This window comes from Eleginops maclovinus, chromosome 7, assembly GCF_036324505.1.
Source record: "Eleginops maclovinus isolate JMC-PN-2008 ecotype Puerto Natales chromosome 7, JC_Emac_rtc_rv5, whole genome shotgun sequence".
NCBI lineage: Eukaryota > Metazoa > Chordata > Actinopteri > Perciformes > Eleginopidae > Eleginops > Eleginops maclovinus.
In genome coordinates this window covers 9,018,007-9,036,270 of record NC_086355.1, presented here as the reverse complement: position 1 = coordinate 9,036,270, position 18,264 = coordinate 9,018,007, and the positions used below count along the sequence as shown (strand labels likewise).

At 42.3% G+C, this 18,264-nt stretch overlaps 1 protein-coding gene across 1 annotated transcript; it reads right to left on the bottom strand.

Moving 5' to 3' along the window:
* Positions 1-271: 271 nt before the first annotated feature.
* fhip1b (FHF complex subunit HOOK interacting protein 1B) lies at positions 272-17,923 on the bottom strand. Its single transcript, XM_063887290.1, has 12 exons — positions 17,622-17,923; positions 14,339-14,822; positions 12,300-12,704; positions 11,654-11,884; positions 9,167-9,412; positions 8,678-8,845; positions 8,064-8,143; positions 7,619-7,788; positions 6,010-7,401; positions 5,715-5,893; positions 5,150-5,312; positions 272-4,826 (listed from the first exon to the last, which is right to left on the bottom strand). Exons 2-12 carry the CDS (start codon positions 14,465-14,467, stop codon positions 4,516-4,518), a joined length of 3,474 nt encoding a protein of 1,157 aa, XP_063743360.1. The 5' UTR covers positions 14,468-14,822; positions 17,622-17,923; the 3' UTR covers positions 272-4,515.
* Between the last annotated feature and the right edge of the window lie 341 nt (positions 17,924-18,264).

Sequence of the window (18,264 nt, the reverse complement as noted above, 5' to 3'; positions counted from 1 at the left end):
AATCAGATACTTGTATAACTCTCAATATTTTGTACATTATTTCTTTTAGATTTTTGTCTCAATTTCATCACTTCTGGTTAGTTTCTCTAGGAAATTGTTTAAATTAAACAGAAAAGTTCTCTTGAATTGGTAGCGCTTCTGTCCACACTGAAGACATGCTTTATCTATGTTGGGAAGCAGACATTACTTCATTCACAAGCCAAAAAAAAAACCACATTACATAGACCTACAGTCAGAAGACGACAAAGAAAGGACACCAGGACAAACGCAGTATTGCTAGGCAAAGAATTTATAAATTAATAAAAACATTCCCTTTGTAGTGTTCGTATGACAGCTTTTCCCCACTTTGTATTTTTGTCCTTTTTTCTAATGATTTCAAAATATAGAAAAATATTTCTGACAACATTCATCAGCACATTATTTTTTAGCATGATTTTCATTCTGTCATGTTGGATATTTCACATACCATTTTTGACCCACTCCTCTTTTTACAGTATTTACACATTTTGATCAATCGTTCAGCCTCACAGGGGGGAGAGGGGGGGGGGACACTAGAGCATGTTTGCATAGATCACAGGGGGGAAATCTAACAGGGATGAAAACTTGAAGCGTTTAAAAGAAAAAGAAAACTGAGAAGATGCTTTACATCTCGTGATCAGCAAGTCAACACAAATCTATTTGAAGAACATGTATACATGGGGTGTTGATAAATCAGCCGTGAAAACAAATTCTAAGCAGCAAGCGTGTCCCTTTGGATATACCCAATACATTTTCGATGTCTATAATCATACAGTCAATAGCGCTGACAGTAATAAAACAACCGTGTGTGCATTTGAAACTGAAATGTGTAAAGTGGAAACCTTAGGGCAAAGGAACAACAACGCACAGTTCAATTCTGATTCAAATGAAATTCATTGACAGTTAAAGACTTTGGTTTGCTGTTTACAGAGTATGATTTCACCCCTAAATATAAAAAAAAAAAACATGCACTGAATTTCACTAAACAACAGTGAAGTATCTGATTCTATTTGTAGATCTGACACGTACATTGTAGTGTTCTGGTACATCTGTCTGGAACAAAGACAGCAGGAAACAAATAACTAAAGGACAACAGTTTCTGCAGCTCAGCTTTAGGTTTACCTCTCACCTCCACCTTTGTTGCTTAATAGTCATGAAAAGATATATTGACCTGAACCGTCTGAGTAGAGCGGCAACCCCCACAGCTGAATCAGTGAAACACATTACAAACTTAGCACAATTTATCTACTTTTTAAAGAGTTCATAAATTTGGTTTTCACCTCATTACAGTAAAATGTATTTGGTGACAGTTTGTGGTGGCCATTAAAGGAACTGCGGTTAAAGACATTTCTGCGTTGGCTTCAGCATCCAGCTGTCGTAATTACTGCATATTCAAAAAACAAAACCCCTTCCAGGAATTGTTATCACTACCTGCATTTGTGTTTTTAACAGGCTGTCACCCTGCCCTCAATCCCTACTGGAGCCTACGCAGCTGGAGGTCTCTGGTTCTTCCAGCAGAGGAAGCTATTTGCTGCCCTTCATGTGGAGTGTAAAAAACAACTTCCATCAAGTTAGGTAATCCATCCCATTAAGCACACAGCCTATGTGCTGTTCACCAAACAGCCTTTTTTATATTACGCTGTTTTAAGTCTGTCATCATCATGAAATATTCCTGGCTGGAAAATGTTCCAAAGAGCCCACTTCATGTCTTCAAATGTTATACAAGTAGATATTGAAATGACTGCAGGGAGTGTAGGCAGGAGATGATGATCAAAATCAAATCAGTCAAATGGGACAAATCTCAGAGTTTGCAGCTTCCTATTTTTGAAACACTCATAAATACACTGGCCCTGTCCGAAGAGCTTCAGCTGGTAAATATCTATTGAGACATTTTATTACAGCTTTGGTCTTATTTTCACAGGTTTGGCCATCAATTCTATCTTTGCACAAATTCACTTTTCAATGTTATCAATGTTGCAGTCTAATAATATGTCCCTTTTATTTAACAGTTACTTTAATTGTATTACGTTGTTTCCTAACAGAGACATTCGGACTTTCAATGTTGTCAGAGAGATCGTCTTTGGTGTCCATGAATTCAAACAGAAAACTCACTGAAACACTTAATTACCATGTGACTGACCAACAGACCAAGTAGGATAAAGAACATTTGACACACATTTAACAGAAGCTTTTGTAAAAATAGTTTAGTCAAAAAAACAATCTCGAGTGTAAACGAAGAGGAACCCGCTGAGGATTTAGACCCTCTGGCCTATTCCTGTTTTAATCTGTGCAAGGGAAACATTTACCTGACTGGGTAATAGATGGAATGATGGATGGCAGTGGATATAATATAGACGTTATTTCTCTATCAATGTAATTAACAAACATTCAGTGTGAAACGCTGATCTGGGATGATGCACTTACCACTAAAACCTACTGCATGGAAGCTCATTTCAGCTCAGCACTATCACACAAACCAAAGAAAACTTATCTTCACTATTCTTTTATTTATTTATGAATTGCCTTAACTGGCATGCAGAAACTCTTAACTAATGGTATTAAAACTGGAGGGTGTTACGAAATGTGTCTAGAAATCCCATACAAAAGTGACAGCATCATAAAGTACTTCATTTACAAACATGGATATATATGGCTTTGACAAGCTTACAGGGCCTCAAATTGTCCAGGTGAAAAATAATGTAATGTTCAATTTCAAAGATTTTGCAGGATGGCAGAAACTTTCAGCAGCTTCTTCACTGCTGAAAGTCGAGAGTGCAGTAAACCAATTGTGAATTAAGCAGTCACACAAGTAAAGGTTCTTCATTTCCTAATAGTTTCACCCTACAAGTAGTTACAGAAAAAAAGGGATTCATGAAATGAGAGACCTTTAACATAAAGAATTAGACTCTCATAAAAAAGGAAAACCTGAAAAGTATGAATGTTGAGAAAATAAAAAGGGAAACATTTCGTCTTGGCAAATGCTACTAACACTAATTCATTCTATATTTCGAGGCGCCTTTGAAAGCTAACACTGCCTGGCTGCAACTTCAATAAGTAAATAAATTAAATGCTGATCACAACACTAGCACATCCTCACATGCACATTTATACTTGGTACCGAACAATAAATTGAAACGATGGTAGCTATGAGAAGAATTATATGGGTGTTAGTGTTAAAAAAATAGCAGCATGTTACATTTCAAGGTGAACAGATGGATGTTCATTTTGAAATTATAAACGGAAAACTTACATTTCTTGGTACGAGCTCCTTGTTTAGCTCACGAAAAAAAGAAATGTTTTGAAGAAATGTCAGTGAATGCCTCAAGAGGGTCTTTACAAATGTCAGTTAGAAGTACATTATATATAGCGCTCCCTAGAAGAAGAATCTCTTCCCTTTTTTCTGGCCGACTCTTAGGTCTTTTAAAAAGACTAAATGATGCACTCAAGGTATGAATAGTAAAGCAGCTCTGCCTCCCCAATCACACAGCCTCCTTTATGGCAACAGGTGAATGGCTTATTGATGGCCTGAAGGGTTGGCTCACCTTTTGGAAAGGAGTCATTCAAAATATGTCAAATAAACCTTACACACACACACGCACGCACACAACAGACACACTTGCTCCCACATATTGTTGATATGTCTAGAAAATGGTGCAAACGCAAAAGACAAACGTTTAAAACATATTATTAAAAAATGGTTTTCATTACCCAAAGATTTCCAGTACATTTGTGTCGGCCGTGCTGCTCCAGGGGAGAGAAAGCAGCACTCTCCCTCACCTGTGTGCTCCAGTTTTCATCTCGTTCGTTGATGACCAGTCCTTGCAGCAGTGCAGATAATAGAATGGACTTTTGAGATGCTGTTAGGGAGATTTACCGTTCCTCTATTTGCCGGTCCTTCTCAGAGGACATAAGCAAAGCTGTGCCGTACAGAGATGGCCGAAGCTGATTCGATCACTTTGTAATGGACTGATGGATCTACACTTTCAATGTCTTCCTGTCAAACTTTTTTTTTGGTGTTTGTTTTTTATGATTTTGTTGAGGACAAAACTTTCTTCTCCTCTGTGCCGCCTGAAAGCACCCTTTCAACCTAAAACATAAAGAGACTAGCACCGATATGTTCGTCTGTTTCTTTTATCTGTGGCTTTACTGTGTCACATTATACCATGACATGGTATGTGTATGTACAAGCTTCTAAATCTCAAGCATTTACTGAGATTCTCTATTTATAGAATGTAAATATAATACATGATATGCACAGTATCATAAGTTTACAGATGAGGAAAATTCTTCCAGTCATATAGGTATCCTATAACCATTTTGGTACAAAAACGCAGTTCTTTTATCCTGCTTTTTGTCATTGCAGACGACCCACTTCAGTGACAGAAAAGTCTCAGTGCTTCGGTCCGTCCTCTGGAGAGGGGAGAGTCATGTATAACTCTTTTACAGCCTACTCCAAACGAAAAAGAGAGCTAAATCTGAAAAGTAAGAGTTCGCCTTCTATTCCTCCGTGTCCTGGCTTTGGGGGAAAGGCAGAGTGACTGCGTGCTCTTGAGCCAGGGCAGCTAGCTCTTTGAGGAACTCACAAAAGATGACGGCACAGTACACAGCGTTCTTCACTCGCAGTGCCTCAGCTTGCTTCTCCAGGCCAGACGCCCCTCCGCCTCCACCTCCTTTGAACAGAGCGCTGTGCAGTGATTGGCTGCCATCCCGTACGTGTGCGAGGGCCAGCTGGGCGGCGTGCCGAGCCCGGGTCGGGCTGTTGGTGTGGCGAAGGATCAGGTCTCCCAGAGATGGCTTACGACTCTTCACTGGGACAAGGAAACAGTACGTTTACAGAGCAGTGCTAAGAAGGATATGTTCAAAGGGCTTAAAGCTCTGAAAAATATCTATTAAGTGGAACCTGAGTTTAGATTATTTTGTAAAACTACTCTATCCTTTAAAGATGATGTTATTGCTTTTAAAAGAAGTTATTCTTTTTTTGCTGCTTTATGTCGGGTTTAATACAATTATATCTATGTCAATCCATATGAAGACATGTTTGTTTTAGTCTTTTATGTATATTAGAGGCAATCCTGTCCTAGTCCGCCCGATTAGATACCAGTCACGCACTTTCTCCTGCTCCTGTGCTCACCTAATGAATCAGAGCGCCTCAGGGTTGGAACTGCTGCAGGCGAGTCAGTCCAGTCCACTTTGCCTCGGGCCACCAGGTACTGCTGGGCTTTTCTCAGCATGGCAGGGAAGTCCTCATGAGAGGCTGCAAACGCCTCGATACGGTTCTTCACAGAGCCGAGAACCTGAGGTGATTCAGAGGGGAAGAAAAAAGTTTGACTTGATCTTCAAAAAGGCAGCTCACTTGGGTTTGCTGATTTTTGGTCAGGAAATTTTACTTTTACTGTTTTTTACGGCATTAGTCATCCATTTACAGAATCATATATCATGGACGGAAATGGATTATGCAAAAGAAACTCTAATGCATTGTGGGCCCAAAGCTTTTGGAATACAAGCGAGCACAGAAGTGAGGTGGGCTGGAAGACAACTATGCCTCCAACAAAAGACCTAAAACTGTCGTCACTTTCATTAGACATACAGAACTTCCTTCAGTTTGTGATCAGTATCCGGTTTAGAAACGAAGAGCCTTGAGGTTATACAGAGAGCACGGAGAGCGCTCTTGGGTCTATGACAGATTAGCATGGTACCTGGATCAGGGACTTGACGCTGGGCTGGAAGACCATGTTGGTGTTGAGCAGGAAGGAGCGTAGGAGCGGCTGAGGATAGCAGGCCAGCTGGGCCACGATGCCCGTCAGCAGGATGTTGACGTACAGCGAGTTTTGGAGCATGTTCTCAAGCTTGGCAAACAGAACCACCATGAACGGACCTGGACAGAGAACAATTGATGGATCATTAGCAAGGGAATAAAATAATCCACAACCAACTTTAGCTCAGCTGTAGGAACAATACAACTAGATAAATTCTCAATAATGTGTATCTGACCTGTGTATGGCTGAAAGGCAGGTTGATTTAGTGGTCTAGCAGGACTGCAGAGGCCCGGCACAGGCCCGTCTCCTTTTGCGTCAACCGTCAGCTTCACCTCCAGGCCTGAGGATTGTTCCTCCTCCGGCTGCTCAGAAGACACAGAGTCTCCGGCAGTTTCCTCCGGCAGGCAGGCTGCTCTGCTGCGCTCCTTCACCCGGTCCTCCAGCTCCCTCAGCTCCTGTGTGAAGGCCTCGATGCTGATGCCCTGACCATTGGAGTCTCCGGGGAGCTGCGGTTCCCCTGGCGCCTGCTCCAGCAGCTCCTTGATGAGACTTTCTACAGACTGTTGCGTCTGGTTGCTTTCTACAAGATCTGATGATGCACTGTGGGGGTTTGAGGTGTCGCCGGTCAGCAGTTTGGTGTCAGGAGTCGGCTGGGTGACGGGGCTTTGAGAGGAAATCTGTTTAGGACAAAGCGATTCTGCATCACTCATTTCACTGTTACTAAAAATAGTCTGTGGGAGAGCGGTGCAGCTTTGGGAGGAGCAGGTGACAAGGGATCCATTTTGATTTGCGTTTTCATCCAAATACTGCTGCTCCCCTAAGTCCCTCTTCACCTTCTTCACCTCCAGTCCTCGGTCTCGATTGTCTGAGCACCCATCCCCCTGGCCCGATGTCCCATTAAACATGGCCTGGTAGCTAACAGTGATGGTGGAGGTGGGATTGTGAGGTGCTGGGGACGAGGCGGGGTGGGAAGTCAATAAAGGGGTGGCTGAAGAGGAGGAGGAGGGGACGAGTTGAGGTATAGGCTTGGGCAGGAGCTCCTCTCTCTGCAGGCTGCGTTTCTTGGAGCGAGGTGTGAGGCTGATGCAGTTGTTTTTGCCGATCGTAACGTCCCACTCACCGCTGTCCCGCTCTGAGCTGCTCCACTCGGATCTCGCTGCTGCCACAATGGCCGCCCTCTGCTGGCCTGGAGGGGTGTTACTGCCTCCTCTCTGCTGGAGAGAGAAATGCTCCGGGTACATGGCCATGGAGGGGTTGGCGGTAGGGGGAGGTGGGGGTGGAGGGGCTGTGTTTGGGGAGGGGTTTTCTCCATCATAGGGCGCCGACCAGTCACGGCAGGCCCAGGAACAGAACTCGATGCCTCGCCGCGAGTCTTTGAGGTACTCCAGGTAACCCGAGTCCCAGTCCAGGCAGTCTGTGTTGGTCTGCTGCTGGTGCATCGGGCTCTCAGGGGACAGGGGATGTGAGCCAGAAGGACCCGACTGTGGAGGCTCCACGCTGGTGGGGGTAGAGGAACCCCCTCCTCCTGATCCACCTCCGCTGCTCTGTTGGCGCATGAAGAAGGCTAAGCGGGACGGTGTGCTGGGTCTGGGCGGGACTGGAGACTCTATGCTGGGACTGTTCATTGCTGTCGGATGAACGTACAGATAGTTATCACATACAAAAAAAACACATATCACATTAAGCACTAAGTATGTCTCTGTGTGCCAGCAGGTATCACAAGGGAAAACATGCAATGAATCGATATTTTGTGCTCTTCAATGACTTAATTTAATTTACCCAACAGTGTTCACATATCCACTCTCTTCCCTTCTCTGTTGTTTCCACAGGGGTTTGTTGCTCACCTTTGGCCCATGATGCACTGTCCTCGTCCCGCTCAGCAGTGGTCGCTGGGTTCAGCCGGCAGCACTCTGGGATCAGCGACAGGAACTTGTCTGCTGACTTTCCGTACAGGTCAGTCTCCCTGATGGCACGACGCTGACTCAGCATTACATGTGTACAGGGCAGTAGATACCTGGGAGCAAAGCAGACAAATATATGCAAAAACATTTATAAATGCAGTCATTAGACATGTTGGCTATTCTATCTTACTGTGTCAATTAATTGTGGGCAGTCAGTTCCCTATCTGAACATGATTAGGGACAAAGAAACAGAAAAACAAATTAAAATATTTGCAAGGTCAACGTGTTTGTGTTGAAAAATGTAATTGCTAATTCAAAAGGACCTAGGTAGTACACCTTTTTAAATACAAGATGTAGAGGGGAAAAATACTGGACGATGCTGACATACCTGAGAATGAGCTGCAGCATGACGTCCTCACAGTTCAGAGACAGAAGAGTCCTGAAGAGGCTCAACGATACCATACAGAGCTGCATCACACAGAGAGAGGGAGCGGTTAATAATAAAGGCCAATGTCCATGATATGGTCAAAACAGATTGTTAATTATAAAAAGAAAATCATAATTTTAACCAAGGTGTGTTTAACAGTTGTTCAGGATATGTGGGAAACCTGTGTTCAGTGGCACTGTTGTATTGCCCAATGCTATAAAAGTAGAATGAAATTAGTGAATCCAATTATTTCCCTTTTAATTGAAATCTTTACATGGTTTTGTTTTAATTATTCTACAACAAAATGTTTATCCAAGAGTGTTTGAAACTGATTATGAACTCGCATTTCGCTGTGGATTGCTTCATTGACTACAAACTATTTACAATACACTCGTCAGTAGATGCGGAAGACTTTAACTCTCCATCTTCTTAAAAAAACAGATACTTGTGTATTCTGCAGGAGACACTTTCAATTCTATTTCTCGGCCCACGCTTCACCCACACAATGAGTTCATATAGGGGCCTTGATGCTCTATCACAGAAAAACACACATATACTGTACATCTATTTTATACCCTTGAGTTGCTGCTGATGCGTGTGAGCAGTGTGTCCAGGATGGTGTCGTTGTCGTGGCAATGCAGCAGGATGAAGCGCAGGAAGGTTTTGAGGAGGGATGTCTCGGACACGCTGCGCAGGAACAGGTCCAGGTAGGCGGTGCTGGCAATCATCTCGTCCACCGACGACTACAAACACACAATCAACGACATTTGTAGGAGGGCAGCGCCAAAACGTTCATAAGAATGGGACGGCTGAGATTAAAAACTGGCATGAGGTAATTTCTTTAAATGTTTTAATCTATTTTTTCACTTTGACTCCCACTCTGAGTCATCCCTTTGAAAAATGTCCAGAAAACCAATTCATATACACAATAAATAAAGTTCCATCTGTGAGGTCCACCATATCCTGTCCTATCTTTTTTAACAAATAGTTGCAATTTTAACTGTTAAAAAGGAGATTTGTGATCATCCAGAGTCATTTTTTTCTACCACCTATCCATCCTCTACCTTATGCAGCGCGGGGCCCATGACGGGTACGAGGAAGCCGTTGTGGAGGTAGTCCAGCAGCTGGGAGCGGACCAGGGGGTGAGCCACCTGCACCACCGCGTTGCAGAACTCCAGCGAGTTCATGAAAAGCACGAGTGATGACACGCCCATCCAGTCCTCCCGCCGCAGGGCATGCCAGTCGTCTCCTCGGACCTCAATCTTCCTGGGCAGAGAGGAGTAGAGAGCGCTGAGGCCCGTCGCCAGCACCTAAGGAGAGACGGAGAGGCTTCTGTCAAACAGCTGTGGGTCGGCAGTTGATGGAGGTGCTGAACAGCCCTCGTGTAAAAATGTAGGTTTATGATTAAAACACAACATGTTTTCTACGCTCCAGATTTTTAAATGATATAAAACTACATTGAAAAAAAACCTTATTGAAAACACTCTGAGACAATAAATCGTTAAATCGATTATGTCATTTGTAAATCCAATCTTTTAGGGTTTTGTAGGAGCGTAAAGAAGTCACAGAGGTAGTTTGTGATGGGTAATATTTACCAAAGAACAAATGATTAATCAATTATCAAGAAAACAATCCTAATCTTAATGAAGTGAGTTGTAACCCTATTAGATCCCCATTAGATCCCCCAGTTTATACCTGGCAGTGTTCTCTTACGACTTGGCTGAAACACATCTTATTTTCATAACACAAATACTAACCCTGAGGATATGATGAAGCTCAGAGAAAAACAACCTGCCAGTATGTATAGATGAAAAAGTCAAGGTTAAAGCCCTCATGTTACTGAGTGTTTTGACAACAGCTGATGGCCTTTAGGAAACTGTATTTTTCTGCTGGCTAGACTTGTGAAATTATATGTTAGGGAGATATACACATGCCCAAAATGTAAAAGAAAGCCATGTATCTAGATCGCAGGAGAGAGAAAAGACTGTGTTGATGAGCACGGCTTACAGTACCACACAGTGAGGGGGTTGTTACAGCTATGAAGAATGTATTGCTACATCTGGAAATGTCACACAAAGCTGATTGGAATGTGTGAGCATGAACAGACAAGAAAAATGATCACGTGGCCCTTGATGCCCCCTCCACTGTTTCTTCTAGCCTGTAAATAGGTCAGACTGGATTTGCTTGAAGGAATGCACTCAGAAAATAGCTGAGCAAGCTCTTTAAACGACAGAGTAAACCGGCAGAGGGAAAGACAACAGTCCTGAGCGCAGCATTTAAATACTGCTGTTCACTCCTCTACTGCTGAAGTGTTGCTCAGTTGCTGTAGTGTGTCACAAGATTTGTACTGTCGAGGCTGAACGGCAAACCTTTTCCTCACACTGAACCACTATACATTTTAATCCAGCTAGTTACTTCAGTCTGAAAATGTAATTGCACTATATAGCTCTTTAATCACACCTAGTGGCAGCTGGGAGAAACTACAACAACAGAGGCAGATGCATCTCCAAATTTGTCCCTTTTTTAATAATTTGGAGACAAAATGTTTCAAAACTGACGCTGATTGTTTATTTTAATTGATCTAGAATAACATCTATTCTTGTAGATCAGACATTCTTCATAAGTGTCGAGCAGCAGCAGCATGCAGGAGTGTGTCTGATCTGTTTATCTCAAACATCATAATCTTGTGGGTTTTGAGTGAAGAGGTTCTTTTTTAAAAGATGCCTACAGGAAGTCAAGGCAGATCTGACAGGAAGTAGATAAGGATGAACTTGTCTGTCCGAGTGCAAAGTCACATCCTCCCCCCTCCAATTATCACACACCATCACCAATGCATCAGAATCCCACACACACCCGACATTATAGGCTGTCTGTAACGATCACATCATAACAGAGTAGCTCCATTCCATGTGTGTATAAAACAGAAGGCCCAAATTGACTAGCCTATAAATAAAAGAGCCGAGTTTGATAATATATGCAGAGTTATGTGAATTGCTGTTAAGTCAGCCAAGGTCAGAGCAGAATAAAAAATGAACATCACGAAAGAAAAGAGAGAAAGACAGGTAGTAGAGTTTCAAACCTTCCCCTTTAAAAGAAGCCCAGGTGGAATACCTTGTGAATTGAAACTGAAATCTTGAAAGGATATTAAGGATGTTAATAAACCATCAACCCCAAATGATCAGGTCTCTGCCTGAGTTATTAGTTATTAACAATTGAACAAGATAAATCATACATGCTTTAAGAATAAAGATGTTCTTTCCTATTTGGCTTCCTAAGGGGTTTTGATTGAAGATAGGTTCAGCTATCAAAAATATGCAAAGATACCAGAACCAGAATGACAATAGGAAACAAACTAATTGCACACACGGATATTTTATAGGACAGATGGCCGAATTCCAAACCAAATCACATTAAACAATGTAAGAAAACGTCAAGAGAATAAAAATGAGTATGAGCAAATACGAAAGCTGCATAGACACTGGACCAAATGCAGCACCTTATGTAACCGCCTTTAAATACTGGTTAAAGTCTTCATGCGCATCATTACTCACTGGGCAGAAGTAGGAGTTCTCAGAAATGTAGCGTGCCACCGCCTCGTGGCTGGCCGACGCTGCCATGACCAGCAGCAGCGCGTCCCGGGCCTGCTGTCCAATGGCTCCGTCCCGGTGGATGAAGGGAACGAGGAGGGAGAAGATCAGCAGGTTGGTGGAGCCCTGCTGAGCTGGTGCCGCCCGGAACAACATCTCCAGAACCACAGGCTGCCGGGCCATGGACACACAGATCTGGTGAGGAGTCACAGAGTCACAATTATACACAGAACTGGAGGATAATCAAAAATACAGAACAGGGTTTTTCAAAGTTTGCATCTAAAACTGTTACATTTCCTTTCCTTTTTCCTTTTGCATGCATGTTGCAGCTGAATTAGCAAGAGGAACTTTCTGCAGCACAAACCTTAAGTGCTTTACTGGAATTTCTGGAGTTGACTCTTATTATAGTCTACCTCAGTCATTCAACGTGCGCTCCTTTCTGACTGTCAAGACGAATAAATCATTGTAATGTTAATCTGAAAGTAATGTTTGGGGTATCTAGCCTTTGTAAATTCCCATTTTGCTAATTGAGAAAGAAGGCCCGCTGCAAACTCTTTGTGTAGATTGTTTTAGACATTGTAGAGAAGTATAGAGACTCAAGGTGATCTACCTGGTTGAGCAGCAGCACCAGGCTGTTTTCCAGAGCTAAAGGACAACCTAATTCTGGGTCAGCACAAGCTCCCAGCAGCCTCAGCAGGGGGTGGAGGACGGCCGTGTGCTGCAGCAGAGGCTGCTGGGACTGGCCGATGAGCATCTCAAACAGCTTGAGCAGCGCCCCCTGGCTGTCTGGGTCCAGGCCGCGGCGGAGGTGCCACTGAACCAGAGACTCCAGAATATTCTCGGTGACCACCAGCTCCAGGATGGGGCCCATGGGTGCCAAGCCGACAACGCCCTCTGGGCTCTCAGCGGGCCGCTCCTCTGCCAGCAGACATAACATCTGGTCGGTGTGATTCCTCACTGCTGTCAGGTCATCGCTGGAGGAGGTAGGATCCTGTTGCTCCAACACCCACGAGACCTGAGAGAAGGTACAGTGATTTAGTGTAATGTTTAACTCCAGTGATGTCATTGTTTCAGGAGTTAAAAAGTAAAACTAGAGAGCACTAACAGGCATTTCAGTTCAGTCCTGAACAAGTTTAGAATTACAGCAGCAAGGTCATTAGACTGATAGAATTCATTCACCTGGACATGTCATAGTAGGAAAAGCACAGGACTAAAATATGAAATACGACATGATGACTGATTTCCTTCTTCAATTTCACTGGCTTTTTCCCCCACTGTGTCTGTGTCTGAAACCACTTTGTTTACTGTCTGCCATTTCTTTCAGGTGTCATGTTTCTAAGTGTGAGATCTATACTGTAGTGCTCTCAAATGTCAATAGTGGAAGGACAAAAGTGATGTCCATGAGAGGTTTTACAACATTTATCAAGTGGTCTGACAGTTAGCATGACATTGCAATGATGACTTTGCAGATCTGCGAGTATCTGTAGCAGATAAGAGACGTGCTTCTTTGTGTTGAATGTATGAGCAAGAAGCCGGAACCAATGTGTAGAATATTGCACAACACAAATGTGTATTTTTAAATACCAATTTCTCCACAACACCAAGTGTTTCTCAAATCCACTTGGGCGTAACTGTGCTATGAAGATGCATAACTTTAAACTTTCTTGACAAACTATGAAAAAATAAAGCCTTGATTAAAAAAATATTGACAGGGTGTTCCTGTTTTACTTCAACTCAAAAACTTGCATGACTACTAGCAATCATGTAGCGACATGTAGGAGTAGAGATTACTATAACATCTTGTGCGTATGTTGCAATTCAGTTGACAGTTATGACAGTGTACTGTCTGCTTCTTGTATAGCAGATTTCTACTTTAAATAATAATAAACAAACCAATAAGCATCACTCAGATATATGATACTGCCTCTGAGGAAATCCAACAGTCAGGCAGCGGCAAGGATGTGTAACCTATAAAGCTCTCAGTCTGTGTTTGGACATAAGCCAGTCAAAGTGTGTTTGACTGACTGACCGCTCTCATTAGCACTGGCACAGCATACTGAATGTGTGAACATACACACTTGGTGTCGGAACAGATAATCATTCACTAAAATAAAGAAAAAGCCTTTCAATTCTAACAGGCTCGCTATCATTGACTTGTAGCCAAAATTAAACATTCATTTTTATCTTTGTGCTGCTCAACCAAAAACAAAACGTGCAAATATTTGCATGTGAGTCACACTGGATCTAAGGTGTGTGTGTAACAGGCCAGTGTGTTAAGATGCAAGTTATGACTAGCCCCTTTTAATACATAGCACTTACATGCGTCTTTTGTAAATGGATCACAAATGGACAGCTTGAAGTAACTGTGTGAATTCTCCCAGACAAATTGATGACACAGATCACAGATCAGACTGCTTGTTCACAAATGGATTTGGATAATATCGTAACTGGGGAATTGTTTAATAAACTTGTGAATAGCCGAGATGTCGTCTTTGCTTTGGAGTGATGAGGAAAAAAGATTATTCAGCTAAACTAATATCCAGGTTGTGAGAAAGTAAAGCTTATATGAAAGAGAACACCATGTTTTTACCACAATAAATCATTTAAAATAATACAAAAATTAAGAGAAGAGGTGTGTCTGCGGCTCACCTGTCGCCAGTGGTTCTCAAACACCATGAGGCAGGTCTCCGGGTCGGCGGTGCAAGGGCTTGAAGGGGCGGCACTGCGGCCCGTCCGACTCCCAGGACCCCGCGGGTTCAACCTGCTCAGCCAGCTCATACTAGACTCAGTAAGAGTCACAATAACTATTAAGACGAGAAACTGAGTTCCAGTAAAAATAAAAAAATGATCGGACTATCGTAGCAAGAGAAGGAAAAAAGTAGAGGAAAGGAAAAGATGTGGGAAGGAAGAGAGGGATACAGGGGTAGAGGGGGAGGAAGGGGAGGGAGAGTGTATCCGAACAGAGAGAAGGAGGGAAGGGAGGTCTGCTGCAAACGAGCTGTCACTGCCAGTCAGTTCACGCCTAGGAGAAGCGCTGCTGCTTTAGAATGTATGCGACCCTGTCCGCCCCGTCCACGCTGTCATCCAGTCTGAAGCCAACACCACTCCATAGCCAGTCAGGACGTTCTCTGGGCTGAGTAAATAAAAACAGCATGTAAACATATTTCCACAAACGTAACCTTCTCCATAATAAAGAATACATCACAAATGATTCTCATAGTCAGACATATAACAGTGATAGCTAACTAAGTGTAAAATGTGTACAATAAATCAGCCATCAGTGCTGAAGAGCGTCGGTGTGTTTTGTGTTTTTCTAAAACAAACACATTAGTCAGCCTCTACAGTATGTTGTTACCAGGGAAACCATTCGGTCCCTCTTTAGTTAAGCTACATCCAGTCCAAAATACGCTCATAAACTAATTGTCTGACCTGTGGTTCATGCAAATGTGGATCATTTGCCTTTTATCGAAGTTAGAGACCAGTTAATGATTCCAATTATTTTTACTTTGAGATGCCTGCTTTTCTTCACTGAAAGTTTTACTCTAATAACTGTCTTGAGTGATGTCCGACAACCATAGTATGTTCAGTATTTAAAGAAACGGTTAATCCATTTTGCATAATTACATTGTAGTAAAGAAAAAGAAGAGCAGTCACAGGCACGACTGTTTAACCTCAAAACCAAGTGACAGCTTTGCATTTAAGAGATAGTGTTTCTTTTGACACTTCAGTAACCGGATGGCATGCAACTGTGAAAACTATGCTGTATCTCAAATAATCTTCAACTGTTAGAATTAATAAAGATGAATAGCTTTTTCCACAGCATAGCCAAATACACTAATGTGGGCTATCACATCCTAAAAGCTCCTAAAAGTATCTTCTGGAGGTAGTGCATTTAGTGTATTTTGTGGGGATTATTTGAAAAGGACTGGACAGATGTGTTGAAGCGGATTATGCTGCCTGGATGTTTTGATGCCTTTTTTTTCTGGGACCCAACATCTGAGACCAACCTTCAAGGCAACAGGCTTATTTAATACTTAAGATATTTTTCCATATTCCACAACAGATTGCAGTTACCAAATTATTCACTGCTGGAGAAACCTAGTCTTAAATTAATTTAAGCATTAGGCATTATACAATGTAGCCATTTCTGTGTTAGTGTTGGTGTGAAGGATAATCCATAAGACCACACTAATTGCTCCGGAAAGGTTCAAAAGGTTATTGAGTTCAATGCCAGACTGCTATTAAAAAGCATATATGAATAAACGTTTAAGTTGATTCATTTTATGATTTAAGGCCACATGATGTTGACTGAAGTCATGAGATGACATGGACTTAGGTCAGATACAGATCTGATGACTCCCCTAAATCAAGAACGCACCAGGATTTTCTGTTCTTACATTTCTCATAAAGCTGCTGTTTGATGATCTACACCGACTACACTGAGGAAGGCAGGTGAAATGTAACCAACTAGCTTCTCTTAATGATTCACCAGCTCTCAACAGGCTAGTCAAAGTTCTCTCTGTTGCCTGGCGAAAAAATCTTGAATAAAATGAAACCATACCCAGACACTCAAACCAAAAAGACTCAAAACAGGAATGTATCTACAGCAAAAATGACCCAATGAAAATTCAATCTTTTGTTACAACATGAATGTTATTACCTTACATGCACGCAGGCAGTTTTCCTCAGCTTAAATATACAAAGCTCTCTATGCGGAAATTTGAAGTGTGTTTTATTGTCTTGTCACGTCACACACACACACACACACACACACACACACACACACACACACACACACACACACACACACACACACACACACACACACACACACACACACACACAACAATAAAACCGCTTGTAAAATGAGTTCAAAGTTCAACTTTACAGATTCTACTAAGGGGAGGCTGCCTTCATAAAGACAACAGAGTTAGTCAAAGGTTAGCGATCAAACACACCATACCACAACTCGTCTTGACTTATCTCACACCAAAATGTCTAAAGTCCAAGAAAGACATTCAGTCAGACTGAAAGGAGAAACACGTTCGTTTCCAAATTTTCTGTGACTGAAAAACTGACAGCCACACCTGCTTTCTGAAGCAATTGTCCAGGTGTGCACAAGCATGAAAACAGTCAGAGCTCCAACCTCTCAGGAAAATGCAGTATTTCAACTGCCTCAAATTTCTACTTCTGTCCCTGTTTGTTTTTAATGAAGGACATTTAGACACTGTTCACATCTGTGTTTGCACTGGTAGGTGCAGTGGCTTTTCATAACAGCTGTTACAACGGATATGAAGACTCTGTGCTGCAGACATATTTCAGCAAACACCTTAAACCTTGGCATTCAATATCTTATATACTTGAGTAAATGAATATTTCTATCATAACAAATGATGTTAAAGTATAGTGCACTTACAAGGAGTGTAACTTAAGCGATGTGCCTTTGATCAAGAAACCACACAATTGTTTAAAGCAGAAATGACTACCAAAGCAAAGTTACAGGAGAAACAAAACCGTCTGATGTAATTCAGAGTTCACATACTGTATCATAACAAGTCAGCCATCAGTCACTGCGGTGTTTTGGGTCATGTGTCCCCTTCAGTCTGACAGGCTGTTACCGCACCTAGCTCTCAAACAACCAAAAGGACGACCTTGCATTTAAGCCGGTTGTTTAATTAACGTCATCTTAATAGCATTTGTGCTTTAAACCGGATATTTTAGTCATCACCAAGCGCCAGATCTCATGTTATCCAACACCACCGGCTTACGCTGGGGTCCGCCGAAAAACAATCAATGCATTTCACTAGCGAGATGATGTAGCGGGACAGCTAGTTGGTACTGATAATTAGCTATGTTAGGAATGTCAACCATGTATACGGTTACTTCATCGAGCTGAAATGGTTGTATAAAGAGTGGTAAAACAGTTACTCACCTTTTGTTATTTGTAGGACTCTCAACAGTTATTCCTGATTTCCACGGATACCTGCTAGCTGGTTGCTAGTGGGTTAGCGCTGGTTGCTAACGACTAGCTGCTAATGAATTCCACAATGTCAGAGCAGTAAACGGATGAGCAGCAAGCAGGTGACCTGGAGACAACTGGTGAGCTAGACAATATTGAGCCGGGGAAGCTGACACATTAACCACTCCTTCATTCGGGCTGCAGTGCATCCTGTTAGAGACTGATAAACATCCCATTTGATGATTTCTCAAACACTCTGCCTTTTCCCGCAGCCATCTTACTTTAACTCCTCCCACACGACTTCTCTGACTCACACCCACATCGACGCTGCTCCTCTGCTGTGTGAAGGGACTAAAGTGACAAAAATAAGACTTTCACACTTTGCCCCGGTTATGTACTTACATTGACCAATGTAAAAACACTGTAGGCAACTAAAGGTTTTATTAATACACAAGAAACTGATGGACAAATTCAAATAAATTCTTAAACCAGTTCATGACAACTGAACATCAGTCTTACTTCTTATAAATCTCCTCTTAACAACACAGCTTGAAGACTATGTAATAGCTTTTACAGGTGCTTTGAGTGAATCAGTTTCATCAGTGCATTAGTTTGC